At 46.7% G+C, this 13,678-nt stretch overlaps 1 protein-coding gene across 17 annotated transcripts in view; it reads right to left on the reverse strand.

Moving 5' to 3' along the window:
* LOC115288407 (serine/threonine-protein kinase Kist) overlaps nt 1-13,678 on the reverse strand; it is a 103,953-nt gene that overhangs the window by 55,532 nt on the left and 34,743 nt on the right. The window contains exon 8 of one of the 17 annotated variants that reach the window (XM_029935716.1): nt 1,414-1,585. The exons of 15 other annotated variants lie outside the window; for them this stretch is intronic. In XM_029935716.1, coding sequence (XP_029791576.1) covers nt 1,523-1,585 — 63 coding nt within the window. In that variant the 3' untranslated portion in view covers nt 1,414-1,522. Of the gene's footprint in view, nt 1-1,413; nt 1,586-10,592; nt 11,378-13,678 lie in introns of those variants that run through there. One more of the 17 variants, XM_029935715.1, reaches the window with a different exon arrangement.

The following is a 13,678-nucleotide window of genomic DNA, read 5'->3' on the forward strand; positions in this document are numbered from 1 at the left end:
ATATTTGCCTGTGTTCAGCATAAGAGCTGAAGCTGAATGAGAAGGGCTGTGGTCACCTACACAGAGCATAAGGAAAGAGATAAAAAACATAAGCTGTGTAGACGCTGCAATGATTGAGGAAAGTTAAAGACTTGTTATTTTTAATTTTTTCTAATGTTTTCTTATTTATTTTTGAAAGAAAGAGACAGCATGAGCAGGGGAGGGGCAGAAAGAGAGGGAGACACAGACTCCGACGTGGAGCTTGAACCCACGAACTGTGAGATCATGACCTGAGGTGAAGTCGGACAGTCAACCAACTGGCCCACCCCGGCGCCCCAAGACTTGCTATTTCTGAAGAAGTAAGAGATGGTCCTTTGGCTGCCTTAGAATTCTCGAGTATGATTACGGTCTATAAACATTACGATTAACCTAATAACACTAGAAGTAATGGGTAACGACAGACATTCTTAGACACGAAGCTCCATGTCCGAGGTGATAGACTCGTATTATTCCAGATGAGCAACCGCCACGCTCAGGCCTCCCATTTCCTTTCGGGGAAAACCGACGATGAGTGGACAACGTTAATGACCCCACCACTGACTTCCCAGATGTGCGGGATGTCAGACAACCGACTTTGCTAAAGAAACTGGAAATGATTTCTTAGTTTAACTACAAACAGGGACCAGAATGCCTCGTCGAGTCAAAAATGTTACCGCGCCTCCTAAATCAGCAGTGCCCCTGAGGTCTCTCCCGGGATGACTTCCAAACATGTGTTACGCATTACTGGTCACGGAACTCGGTGTACTAGAAAGCTTATTTTGTTACTAAGGATCACGAGGACATTTGTCAATTATGAGAGTTCGCTGGATCCTACATTCTCCTTCCTTTTCCTCTTAGAGTCACACATTCCAATTAAAATATTTTTTGGAAGTTTGGGCCCTGAAGCATATGCCACTCCTCTGCCCCACACGGCTGGGGGCTCAGCTGGTTAAGCATCCTACTCTCATTTCGGCTCAGGTCATGATCTCACAGTGTGTGGGTTTGAGCCCCTGCTTTGAATTCCCTCTCCCTCCCCCCCTCTCTCTCTGCTCCTACTCCACTCATGTTTCTCTCTCTTTCAAAATAAACTTTAAAAAATTCTTTTTAGGGGCTCCTGGGTGGCTCAGTCGGTTAAGCATCCAGCTTTGGCTCAGGTCATGATCCCACGGTTCGTGAGTTCAAGCCCCGTGTCGGGGTCTGCGCTGACAGCTCAGAGCCTGGAGCCTGCTTCAGTTTGTCTCCCTTTCTCTCTACGTGTCCCCAGCTCACTCTCTCTCTCTCAAAAATAAATGACATTAAAAAAATTTTTAAGTTCTTTTTAATCTTAAAAAGGAAACATACTGTGTTTTCCAAATTTTCCTTGAGCATGGAACTTACCAGAAAAAAATGTAACTGGAAACAGCATTTTAAAAAATCTATCATGGGTCTGTACATGGTTAGCAACGAGTGTGTTAAATTTTCAGTGCATCGTCATGAACAGAATTAGTTAATTTTTGTATACTTACTATTTTGCCGGCATGTTCAGGTGCTTGGTAATTATAACTCTGCTTTCCTCTGTAATCATTAACTGAGATACAAATGACAATATATACAGTCAGTATTGTCTGCCCTACGAGAACACACTTTTCAATTTTTTAATGTTTATTTTTGAGAGAGAAAGAGACAGACCATGAGCAGGGGAGGGACAGAGAGAAAGGGAGACACAGAATCCAAAGTAGGCTCCAGGCTCTGAGCTGTCAGCACAGAGCCTGATGCGGGGCTCGAATCCACGGACTGTGAGATCATGACCGGAGCTGAAGTCAGATGTTCAGTCGACTGACTTTTACTGACCCAGGCGCCCCAGTAAAAACCCTTTTAAAGAGGAGTTAACATTTATTAGATTGCAAGAATAGAGACAGATTTAGTTATACAATCCAAACTAGGTTTTCCCAAAGTGTCCTATAGAACACTAACATTGCACAGATTTTAAATAGACATTACATACAAAAGAGTCTTGCCTGGGTCCTGGGTAGGGGGAAAAATCAAAGAAAGGTTATAAAAAGGAAAAAGGTTATAAAAGACATTGAGACATGGGGAGGAAAAAAGGAAAATAAACTGTACGCTGGGTATTTCCGTATCGATGCTAAATTCCGAGAGTGTGATAAGGTATCGAAGTTTTAAGAGGGAATGTCGGCTCGTAGGAGAAGCATACTGAAGTGTTTGACTTGGGGGCCAAATGTCAGGATACTGGCAACTTTCAAAGAGTACAGAAAAAGGGTCACATTCCCCTATGGATATAAATGAGAAGGAGCAAGAGATCAAACAAACGTGGCAAAACGTTAACAACGGGAATTAATGAAGGCCATTGGGAGTCAGTTGGCACTACCCTTCCAACTCCTCGTTTATTTTATTTTTTTTATAAAACTTTTTAATGTTTTATTTATTTTTGAGAGAGAGAGAGACAGCGTGAGCAGCGGAGGGGCAGAGAGAGGGAGACACAGAATCTGAAGACAGGCTCCAGGCTCTGAGCTAGTTGTCAGCATAGAGCCCGACGCGGGGCTCGAACCCACAAACTGTGAGATCATGACCTGAGCCGGAATCAGATGCCCTAATGACTGAGCCACCCAGGCGCCCCAACACCATGTTTTTAAATTGGAATTTTGCTTAGCAAAGTCAATACACTCATGTTAAAAAGGGACTCGAGGGTTTTGGTTGTTCAGATGGAAGGTAACGATTGAGCTGTGTGAAAAGATGAACCTGATTTCATCACACAGACCGGATGCAGGGACAGAGGACTGAACAGGATTGTCCTCAGAGGCTCAGCACATAGCGAAAAGCATGGGATCTGTAGAAGTGTGGGTGGGTTGGTGTGAAAGCATGAAGTAGAAGTAAGGACAGCGACAGGAGGTGCAGGATTACAGGCGCAGCCAGCCTGTGAAGTTTCACGTGCCACCTAAGGGGAATTAGATGGGCGGCGTGATCGGGCTCACTCTGTCATGACAACAGTCAGCTCCATGAAGGACAGGCTGGAGCACGTGAGACCAGACCTGGGGAGCCGGTGAGAAGCTACAGCAAGGAGAAGGGATCAGGGACTGGACTAAGGTGGCGGAGCGGGGGAGAGGGCGCCTGGGTGGCTCAGGTGGTTGAGCAGCTGACTTCGGCTCAGGTCATGATCTCATGGTTTGTGGGTTTGAGCCCCGCGTCAGGCTCTGTGCTGACAGCTCAGAGCCTGGAGCCTGCTTCCGATTCAGAGCCCCTCTCTCCCTCTGACCGTCCCCTGCTCGCACTGTGTCTCTCTCTCTCTCAAAAATAATAGTTAAAAAAAAAAAAACTGGACTAAGGGGTAGGAGAGGAAAGGGAAAACGGATCTGAGAAGAGGCGCCAGGTTTACTGGAAAGGTTGGTACTACCCACCCCAGGAAGATAATATAAACGTCCGTCTCCCCAACCATAAAATGGAATGAACAACCAGGTTCCCTGTCACAAGATTGTTGCGAGGACCCAGGCAAGGCAAGGAGGGGGCATGGTAACACACGAAAACCATTCAGTGCACGAAGTAAGTGCTCAATTAGTCACCACCATCGCTGCAGCCACCGCGGGAGAAGGGGGATTGGGAACCGGTCCCAGCCAGCCCTGAGGTCCGGCCTACTTCTGACCCCAGTCCTACATCGGATGCCCCTGGTCTCCACACCCGCAGTAGCAGCAGCAGCAGCGGTGGGCTGGGGCCCAGCAGTCCCCTCCCAGGTCACTCATCACATGCTACACGCATGAAGGGTGAAATCGTGCATTTGAACACTCACTTCCTCCGGTCTGAGCTCTTAAACCTCTAGTGGGGTATGCCTCTCAACACCTCCTTTAACTAGAACTCTCTTCTAGGCCAGAACAGTCTGGAGACGTCCTGAAAAGGCGCTGGCTGCTCGCAGACAGACAAGGGTGCGACTACCGTTTCTAAGTGTCCGGGAAACTGGGGGCAATTCCGTGTGACCAAGGGGGGCCTGGGGCTCATCTGTAAACTACCTAAGACAGTCCTATCATGTAGGAGATGCTTGGAAACTGACGATTGGTCAGGACTACTGTGGACCCACTATTTCATCTGATTCTAGTATAAAAGTCATGGTACGAAAATACTGCTGCTGTCAGAAATTAAGTCACTTAATTATTAAGAAATTAAGAATAATTAAGAAATTAAGTCACTTGTCACTCGATCAAAGCCGTCCAACTTGATAAAAGAACCAAGATTAGAACACAAATCACCCAACTAAGAAATCTGGTTCTTTTCATGAGAGAGGTCTGTTTCTATAGTATCGAGAACACTTATTTCAAAATATAGTCACATCTCATGACCGTCGGTGTGATGTGCTACTTCCATAAGTGAAAAACCATATTCTTCAGAAATGGATGGTTGAAGCTACCGGGAAACTTCTCAATGGTAGCTTCTGGTAAAGACTCAGTCACAAAATAGGCGTATTTACCTATTATCTAAACTTGACTATTGACACTAAATGCCGGACCGGTTGAAATGAAAACACAATCCCTTTACTTTTAAGCTTTATTTTATCACCCTTATCAAACACACATTGGGAAGCATACCAACAGTGCATCTTACGGTGGGTCAGTTTACAACAAAACTGAACAAGGCAATTGTGTTTACAGAAAAAGTTTTCAGCAAAAAACTATACACAACACGGTCCGTTGAAACGCAGCGTCCATACGTTTTAGGTATACAGGAAAGTGAAAAACAAAAGTTCTTTGCTACGTAGCAAGAAAAGAAACAAGTTTAAAAGACTCGAGTAGGAATCAGGAATTTAGGGATTTCAGAAAAGGACTTCTTGGCACTGATACACATCTACATTTATAGTCCCAGGAGTTATTTAAAAACAAACAAACAAACAAAAACTGAAAAAAAAAAAACCAAAAAACAACAAAAACCTCAGAGCAAGAAGACATTACCAGGGACCGAGGACCAAGCGCCAGGAAACGCCGAGACCGACAGGCTACTGAAAACCTGGCGGAAGCGTTCCAGGCTGTTCACCGTGTAAAGTCCTGGGAGCTCTGAGGTGAGGGGGCCCGCAGGACACCGTCCGCCTCATGACTGGCTTTGGTTTCAGGGGTCTTTCCCATTCTGCCCGACCACACCTTCCCACCAAAAACACAGCAGGTGCACATTTCTGAGGGAAAAGAGTAGATTTTAATCTTCACACTCAAGCGCTCCAGTGCTGATCCAGGAAGCCATCAACTGTTAACATCTATTGACCGTGACTGGATTTCTAAGAGTGACCAAAAGGTAACAAAGATGGAGCCCTTTTTGGGGAAAACACATCCCTCCTGCCCCACATCTGACACTGTTAAGAGGAGATAAAGGAATGTTCAACCATTCAAGGTTTTCTCAGTAAAGACGGAGGAGTGAAAGAGTAAGTCCCCCTGGGAAAGACCCAGCGGCGTCACACTCTGCAAAGTAAACATTCTACAGAGACGCGGCTTACCTTTTTTAAATTAGAATAAATAATCACGACTTACTTCCATAAGGTGCTAGAGCGCTGCAGCAGGTGCGTGCCAACGCCCACGGTACCCAGCGTGCAAAGGGAAAGGCGGAGAGGGCTAACCCCTGGTTCGTTCTAATCCTTGATCTGCAGGGGTGCTAACATACAGCAAACACACAAAAACTGGCATTTAAGTACGTTTTTAGACATTAAGCCAAACGGAACACGGGTCTTTAATCTGGTTTTATAAACTCTAAAAGTAATTTTCTGGGGAGACGATGACGAGGGCGTGTAGGAAAGGTGAGATTCCGTTCTCTGCTGCAAGCGCCGTGCCTGGGGTTTAGAAAGAAATGATCCCCTTCAGACCACAAGCTACGTGGGAGAGCACCAACACCAGTAAGGAAGCCGCTTTCCTCCCCTCACTTAGCTTACTCCTCTTCTTTCTCTTCTCTACTCTTGAATTTGGCAGATTTCTGACATCCCACGCTAACAAATCACACCGCGACACCGAATTCCAGGAACCGGAGAGATCCTGCGTCCGCAGGTGTCATTCAGGACACCTCCCCCCACGTCTGCTTTTAACACGCTTCCGACTCGTGAGTACCGGTAGGCGGGGTGCCTAGGCGGGAGGGGACCGCAAACCGGGGAGGGGGAAATGGCCAGACAGGAGTCTTGTGATGACAAGCAAGAGTCTAACAAAATAAGCTCTTTTCTGCACGACGAAGATTAACAGCAAGTAAAGCTAAGCAAGGCAAGTAAGACAGAACGCTTCTCTTTGCCTCTAAGAGAAAGTACTGGGAACCCAGGTCATAACACCTACACCGGTTTCCTTGAGGACACTGTGGAAGCTACTCTGGCGAATGGGAGATCATACTCGGGCGGTCATCTGATCAGTCTCCCAAGAATCCCCGCATTTACGGGGACACAAACATAACCGCGTGACTATGACTCCGAAAAGCACAAACGGAGCAAGTTTAAAACATTAATCCTCATAAGCAATATAAGGAACAACTAAAGTGCTGAGCTGTATGTAGCAAGATGAATGAATAAACACTTTACACCAGGAAAACAAAAGCTGTAAAAACTATCTTCTATCCTGAAGATCACCTTGATTACCACCTATAAAATATACAACTTCCTAAATGCTCTCTGGTTTATAGATATTTCTTTTATAGCCCATTTCTCCTATAAAACTGTTTACCTCCTTCAATAAATACCCACAATCCCTGTTGATTACATGCACTGTCTCAGTCAGCTGACGATCCTACAATGGAAAACAACGTGAAAAACACCGAGGTGGGAGAGGGGGCTCAGAGAACGGAACACCACGTCCTGTGGGCTCGGGCGGGGAAGCTCACCCGCAACAAAAACAGATCCGTGACGTTTCTGGGCACTTTGAAAACGGCACTCCGCACGTTCCCCTGTAACTAAGAAAATGTAATGTATCCAAACACACCACAGGGGTTTCGGAGGAGTTCCACGTTATGGAGACTCGGTATCTTCACATTCGTGGAGGAAGCAGACGAGTAACAGTGACTTGGATAGACCGCCACCTCAGTAAAGGCGATCCACTGAGCACCTTGAGAAGAAATGGAAATTCTTTTGAGCTAATCATGACCGAAAGCCGGTCTGCACATGACTACACACTTGCCAAGAAATAAATGAATTCTATCAGAGCCAGAATAGTAAATTTGAGGAAGGAATCTACTATTAAAAATGGACTAGGTCCCAGAAAGAATTAGATTCTGCCAGAAAACTTGGGCTTCCCATCATATGTGATGTTGGGGAGAAATCAGATGTGAATAGTTTTACACATACATAAAAAGGTAAGCCGAGGAAATTCTGGACTTTGACACTATGTGACTCCACCCAGAAGTTCTTCCGCGGAAAAGGCTGAGGTGCGAGAAATTGCCATCATCTGGGAACTTTCACCCAAATGAGTTTTAACATCTTCCAGGAAACACAAGGCACTTGCTTCAATCTTTGACTATCTACACATCCGCCAGACTAAACTCTAGTCACGCTACGAGTCCATCTGTGCCCTCATCTGAACAAAGCCGCCTAGCACGTACGCCTGCAGAAAACTCCAGGGAAAAACGCACTCTCTGAGCGCCTCTCCCACGCCCACCTGTAACTGTGTCACTGGGCTCGCCATCGGTGGCTCTGGCGCTGATTCTCATACTGAATGACACTGAATGTCAGGCTGCGGAGTAACACGGATGGCAGAAGGGGTGTCAGGCCTGGTAAAGTCAGAGCACAAGCCCGAAGACAAGGATGACCAAGCGGGAGGGCCCGGCATCTGACAAGCACGCCCGAAGGCGCCAGGACCGGGGAGTTTATTCCAGAAGGGTGCCGGGCGCCCCGGGCGGGCTGGAAGCCTGGCGTGACGGAGCAGAAACAAGCCTTGTGCCCTGAGTTTCCCTCCGACTTCCTCCACCCGGCAGCACGGCTTCTGGAAGCAAGCACTCCTGCTCAGAAGTGAAAATATCAGGAGACGGAACATGACTGTAGAAGGCAAGTTAAATAAAAATTCAAGGATCTTTTCTTTAAAGGTTAACGTAACAGATCGTAGCACATGCTAGCAGCTCCAGTACCGAGAGGGAGGCATACTTGTCTCCGTGAAAACGAGGGAAGGACGAGAACAACTGTATTTATGGTTTTTGTTCTAAAAGCAGCCAGTGTGGGCCCAAGGCATAACAGAGAGGGAATTTCTCTACAGGGCTGCTATACGGACAGCCACACAAAAGGGAAGACACCCAGTGGTAATAAGTGCAATGTCTTGTTGCAAGAGGGGGACTGTTTTATCATTCCTTTAAAATGCGGCCAATTATCTCTTACCGAGGTGTCCAACTCCACCTGCTTGCCTAGAAAAGCAGCATTCAAGCTTTGAGAATGGCTAGCTGGCCACCTCCCCCAAATGTTTCCAAAGAACCAAAGATTTCCTACGGAATAATCAGTTTATATGTCTTTTCTGGGCCAAAAATGCATCAGGACAATACTGTAGAAGAATGAGAAACTGGGAAGGCAAGAGGGAAGGAAGCACAGATATTAACTTAGGGAAAGAAAAACTACCTGAGATCAAATTTGTCCCAAAGAGTAAGGTTTAAGTGACAAAAAGCCTCACCTCTTTACCCTACTCTCAAAAATAAAATACCTAGGTGTTTAATAACTTCAAGGAATCAAAATCTGTGTCTATATTTCACCCTAAAAGAATCATTAAAAATTGCATCTTTTGGTAATATTTGGTTCAGGTTTGAGAAAGACAGTGAGGTTAAACTTCTTATAGTATCGGAGGAGGGCGGGAGAATCTGCAAACATCATCTTTGGTAGTATTGGGCTAAAAGCTATAAAATCACAATTTAAATCACAGGAGCCATCTTTTTTCAGTTTTGTGGCTTTAATATAAAATACTTAATTCAATGAATGGTGCTTAGGCTCATCCATTAGTCCATCAGCCCCCTAAAAATCTAGTTGGGACCTTCTAGAGTAAAATTCTACAGTGTTAAGCGCTGCAGATAGGCATGAATCTATCAGCGAGAAGACCCCGCGCGCCGTGGAACCAGGCCGCACCGAGCTGAGGAGCCCACTGCGGTTTATTTGTGAGGGTTTCTTCTTCGTGGGGGTGGAGGGCGGACGAGAAGGGGTGTGTGCCAACCTGGCACGCCTGCCCTTTATGAAAAGAATTCACTGGTATCCCACGTTCATCAGTCTAGGCAGAAGAACCTGGTGTTTTATTCACCATGGAAGCCACTACCTAATCGAGCATTTCTGTTTGGGAGAGGTTAGGTTTCCAGGGTACTGGTTATACTCTTGAATTTTTATCTCAAAACAACCCAGCTAATCACTTTCTGAGAAGGCCGACAGGAAAGACAACAGACCTCCCTTGTGAGCGCACACGCGAGACACTCCGAATTTCGTCTTCCCTTGGCGATCGTGCCACGAGGCGTTCGGGCGATGCACCTCCTCTTACCAAATTCGGCTTCATAATAAACATGAAGGGAGCGTCCCGAATGATACGAAAATTGTAAATAACTCAAATGATAAATAGCAAGTGTCTGGACAGGGTCAAAGAGCCTATCCTCTAAAATGTAAATTCTTAGCTGGGCCTCTCAATAACACACAAGGACCGGGCGAGGCGCCTTCCAGCAGGGAAAGATAGTAAAGGCTTTTTCCTTAGGGAAAAAAAAAATTAATTCTATTTAGATAAGGGAACAAGAAAAAATTCATAACCTGTATACAGGTGGGGTTTTTTTGTATAATCAGTGCTTTATAAAGGTTTCCTAAGTTTTAAAGCTTTACGTCCAACTACCATGACGTGGGAAGAATCCACGGTCACAACTCCTAAAACCACGCCGTCCACCCACGACCACGAACGCGTGCACCCCAGCTCCCTGGGCTCAGGGGCACGTCGGGCTGCTGGAAATCCTTCCACGAATTCTTTTTGAGTTTTTCTTCCTTTCTCCCTCCACCTTGTTAGAGCCACGCCTTTCCTAACTTTCCCGCAGACAAGAGCCAGACTGTCTGGCCCGCTGCCCCTCCGGCTTCCCTTCAGCCACGAAGCAGGGCAGCAGAGGAGGGGGAAGGAAAAGCAATGACGGACGAAGAGAGGAAGGAGAGCAGGAGCCCCGGATTGCCCACTTTCCCTTTGCCTGGGGTTTTTTTCCCCTTTCCCTTCACTGAACACAATTCTTTGTTTTTGACCCACTTCAATTTCCATCCTACTAACAGAACTCGACCTTGAGAAACCTTACACAGATCACAGGAGACTCAGTACAGAAAAGACGAGCTAACACCGGTTCTAAAGCAGACCCGAGGCGGGGGCAGTACACACGGAGCAAAACTTTTGCTTCGTTCCAATCACTGTAGGAGAGTTTCAGTTTAACCCGGTCTACACTCACTGGCTCTGAGCCTCTCAGGAATGAACTATTTTCTCATGTACATTCTATCAGAGAGCGCGACTCGCAAAACACACGTGCCCTAAACCTTGCAGACGTGACACAGCTAGGAAAGAGGTACACACTGTATTAGCTCACGAGACTCACGCTGGAAAGCACACCAACTCCAATCTCGTCTTTCACACCCGCACACACACTCAAGCATACACACTAGACGTAAAAATTGTGCAAGATCAAGCATCAGCTTTCTATTTTAAAAGCCTTAATTTAAAAAAAAGTAGACAGGCTCACTGCAGTTTCTTTAAAGGAATACCCAGTGCTACAGCGCTCCTTTAAAAACATCCGTGACCCAGTGTTGAAAACACAGTAGGTAACTGCTGCTGGACAATTACTTGACAATGACTAGGGGCCCCTGGGGCCGGCTGGGGTATTGGTGACGGTGACGGGAAGAACCACCTGACGACACGGAGGAGTAATCTGTGAGCGAGGTCACCAACTCTAACACGCCCGCTAGTATTCACTACAACATGATTATTTTTCATCCTGGCTTCACGATCACAGGAAATAATTAGGATCTTTTTAGGTTACATACTGAAGAGCAGCACTCGGCCTGCCGCACAGAGAAAGGCTGCCCGCATGGGCGCTCTGGCGCCCCTCCCTCTATAGCTGAGAGGCCCTGGCCTACTCGGTGCCAAACAGGCGCCTGGCAGCCATCGCTTGGGCAGGCTGCACGCTAGCAGGATTAAATAAATGTACAAAGTATTCCCTTAAAGTGGGGAGGGGGAACTTCCACATTCAGATGTGAACACAACGACCCAGGAAATGGAGGAGCAGCAGGAAAGAGTCCTCGGGTTACTGCTTAAAGCAAAGTCTGGTACAGATGCCCCCTCTTGTAGGCACTCAGCGGGTAGAATGTGGCCACGACAAACTTCCCATCAAACACCCTTCCAGTCAGCAATTTCTGAGCAGCTTTGGAATCGCCGGCATTTGCATACTCCACAAAGACCTGTAGGAGGACACAGAAGACATTCCCATCAAGACTGCTTTAGGACAGGGCCCCTTCAACGTGAGGGCACACGCGTGCATCCTTTAGAGTAACGCGGGGATCGCCTTGTTGCAACACAGATGCGGTTTCCAGAGGTCTACGGTGGGCCCGAGTCTCTGCACTTCTAAATAAACTCCCAGGGGCGCCTGGTGGCTCAGTCGGTTAAGCATCCGACTCTTGATTTCAGTTCAGGTCATGATCTCATGGTGTGTGAGTTTGAGCCCCACACTGAGCTCCGCACTGATAATGTGGAGCCTACTTGGGATTCTCTCTCTCCCTCTCTGCTCCTCCCCCACGCGCGCTCTCTCAAAATAAATAAATAAATAAATAAATAAGTAAAGGGGTGCCTGGGTGGCTCAGTTGGTTAAGTGTCCGACAGGTCATGACCTCACACCCTGTGAGTTCAAGCCCCGCGTCGGGCTCTGTGCTGACCTCTCAGAGCCTGGAGCCTGCTTCAGATTCTGTGTCTCCATTTCTCTCTGCCCCTCCCCTGCTCACACACTGTCTCTCTCTGTCTCTCAAAAGTAAATAAATATCTAAATAAGTCTTGACAACAAATAAGATGAACTTAAAATGGAATAAACAGATTCCTGGGTGATGCCAATGCTGCTGGCCCACGGACCCCATTTCTGAGGAAGGTTTAGAATATTTCCTTAACTCAGCTCCGTTCTGAAAAATCCATCAAAGACACAAGCAGGGTGAAAAACGTACATCCGTTTGCCGTGTTCAGAGGTGAACGGAACTAGACACTTGGGGAAGAGAAAGCCAGGCTGCCCGGAGACCAGGCGCGCCGCAGCGGCGCCTCAGAGAGTGCCTGCAGGTTGAGGAGCGGCGGGAGGAACAACCAGTCATGATCTCTACTACACGAGTCGTAGGATCCACAACTACGACACAGGAAAGTTTAAAACTAGGTCACCTCCTTTTCCAGGGTCCCTGATTTCCTACTTGCGACAGGTAGAAAATACAGCATAATAACTTGTGGTCTCTTTGGTGATCTAAAGCAAAAGTTACTAGGCGGGGAAATAATGTGAAATGACGTGTCCTCAATTACCCATGAATCTGTGAACCAGAAAAAGAGCAGCCTCGCCCTCCTCAGTGACGTCCTCATTTGTTAAGCCAACAGTCTTCAAACTGGGCTGCAGGCATCCTAGACACGCAGACTCTCAAAGGGAACCCAAAAATAGATCATCTGAAGGAAATTAATTTCCAGAGTCTCAGCATTCTCTTGTACCTTCTCCTAAAACTGGATCCATCTACAAGTTCAAGGCAGATTCTCCTGCATTTCCCCTTTCCTAGGGGCCCCTCCCTCACTTGACAAAGTCACTTCGGAAGGGTATAGAAACTGTCAGGGCACGAGAAGAGACCATTCCAAATACAGTACTTTTCGAACGAATCTTCCTTCATTGGTAAACAAAGCACTATGCCCAGCCTGTGGCTGCTCACTCCCTTTTTTTAATGTTTATTTATTTTTGAGAGAGAGAGAGAGAGAGAAAGAGAAAATCCAAAGCAGGCTCCAGGCTGTCGGCACAGAGCCCAATGCGAGGCTCGAACTCACGAAGCCATGAGATCACAATATGAGCCGAAACTAAGAGTCAGATGATTAGTGGACTGAGCCCCGCTGCGTCCCAGTACCATTTAGCTCCAAGGACGTGTACTGTTTCACTGAATACAAAGGAAGGTTGAAAGGTGATGTACAATGAAGCTCTTCCTGCTTTGTTTTAAGCTGATTCCCAGTAACCCCCAAGCGCACACACCACCGTTCGGGGAGCAGGCTGCCCTTCCAGGAGAGCCGCGGTCTCTCTGACGCCCCTGGCCTCACAGGCAGCCTCGGTTTTACACATTACAGCATTTCAAATTAAAGAGGAAAAACATTTTTATAATTTACTATGAAATTAAATAATTGTATCAATTTAATCTTGACTACTTTTTCTAATTATAAAATGCATTCCCGAATTTATATTTTTAGTGATTTTTAATAACATTCTTAAGAAAAACAGTACTGTTAGTGTGACTCGATTATTCGAATACTGACGTTGCCAACCAGGAACCAAGGGCACGATCACCTACGGGTCCCACCGAGATCCCTCAAGTTCACCGGCTTTCACTCTCCTCTAAACATCAGAGCGAGCCTGTTAACACAGCACACTTCCTCTCGCTGACGGAGATCTGTTTCCATATCGTCTGAAAGCTGGGTACTTCCTACCCAAGAACACTCCTGTTCTCTATTCCGTGTCTTCCATCTATTACCGACCTTAAGGTTCA

The sequence above is a fragment of the Suricata suricatta genome, chromosome 3, assembly GCF_006229205.1.
Source record: "Suricata suricatta isolate VVHF042 chromosome 3, meerkat_22Aug2017_6uvM2_HiC, whole genome shotgun sequence".
NCBI classification, from domain to species: Eukaryota; Metazoa; Chordata; class Mammalia; order Carnivora; family Herpestidae; genus Suricata; species Suricata suricatta.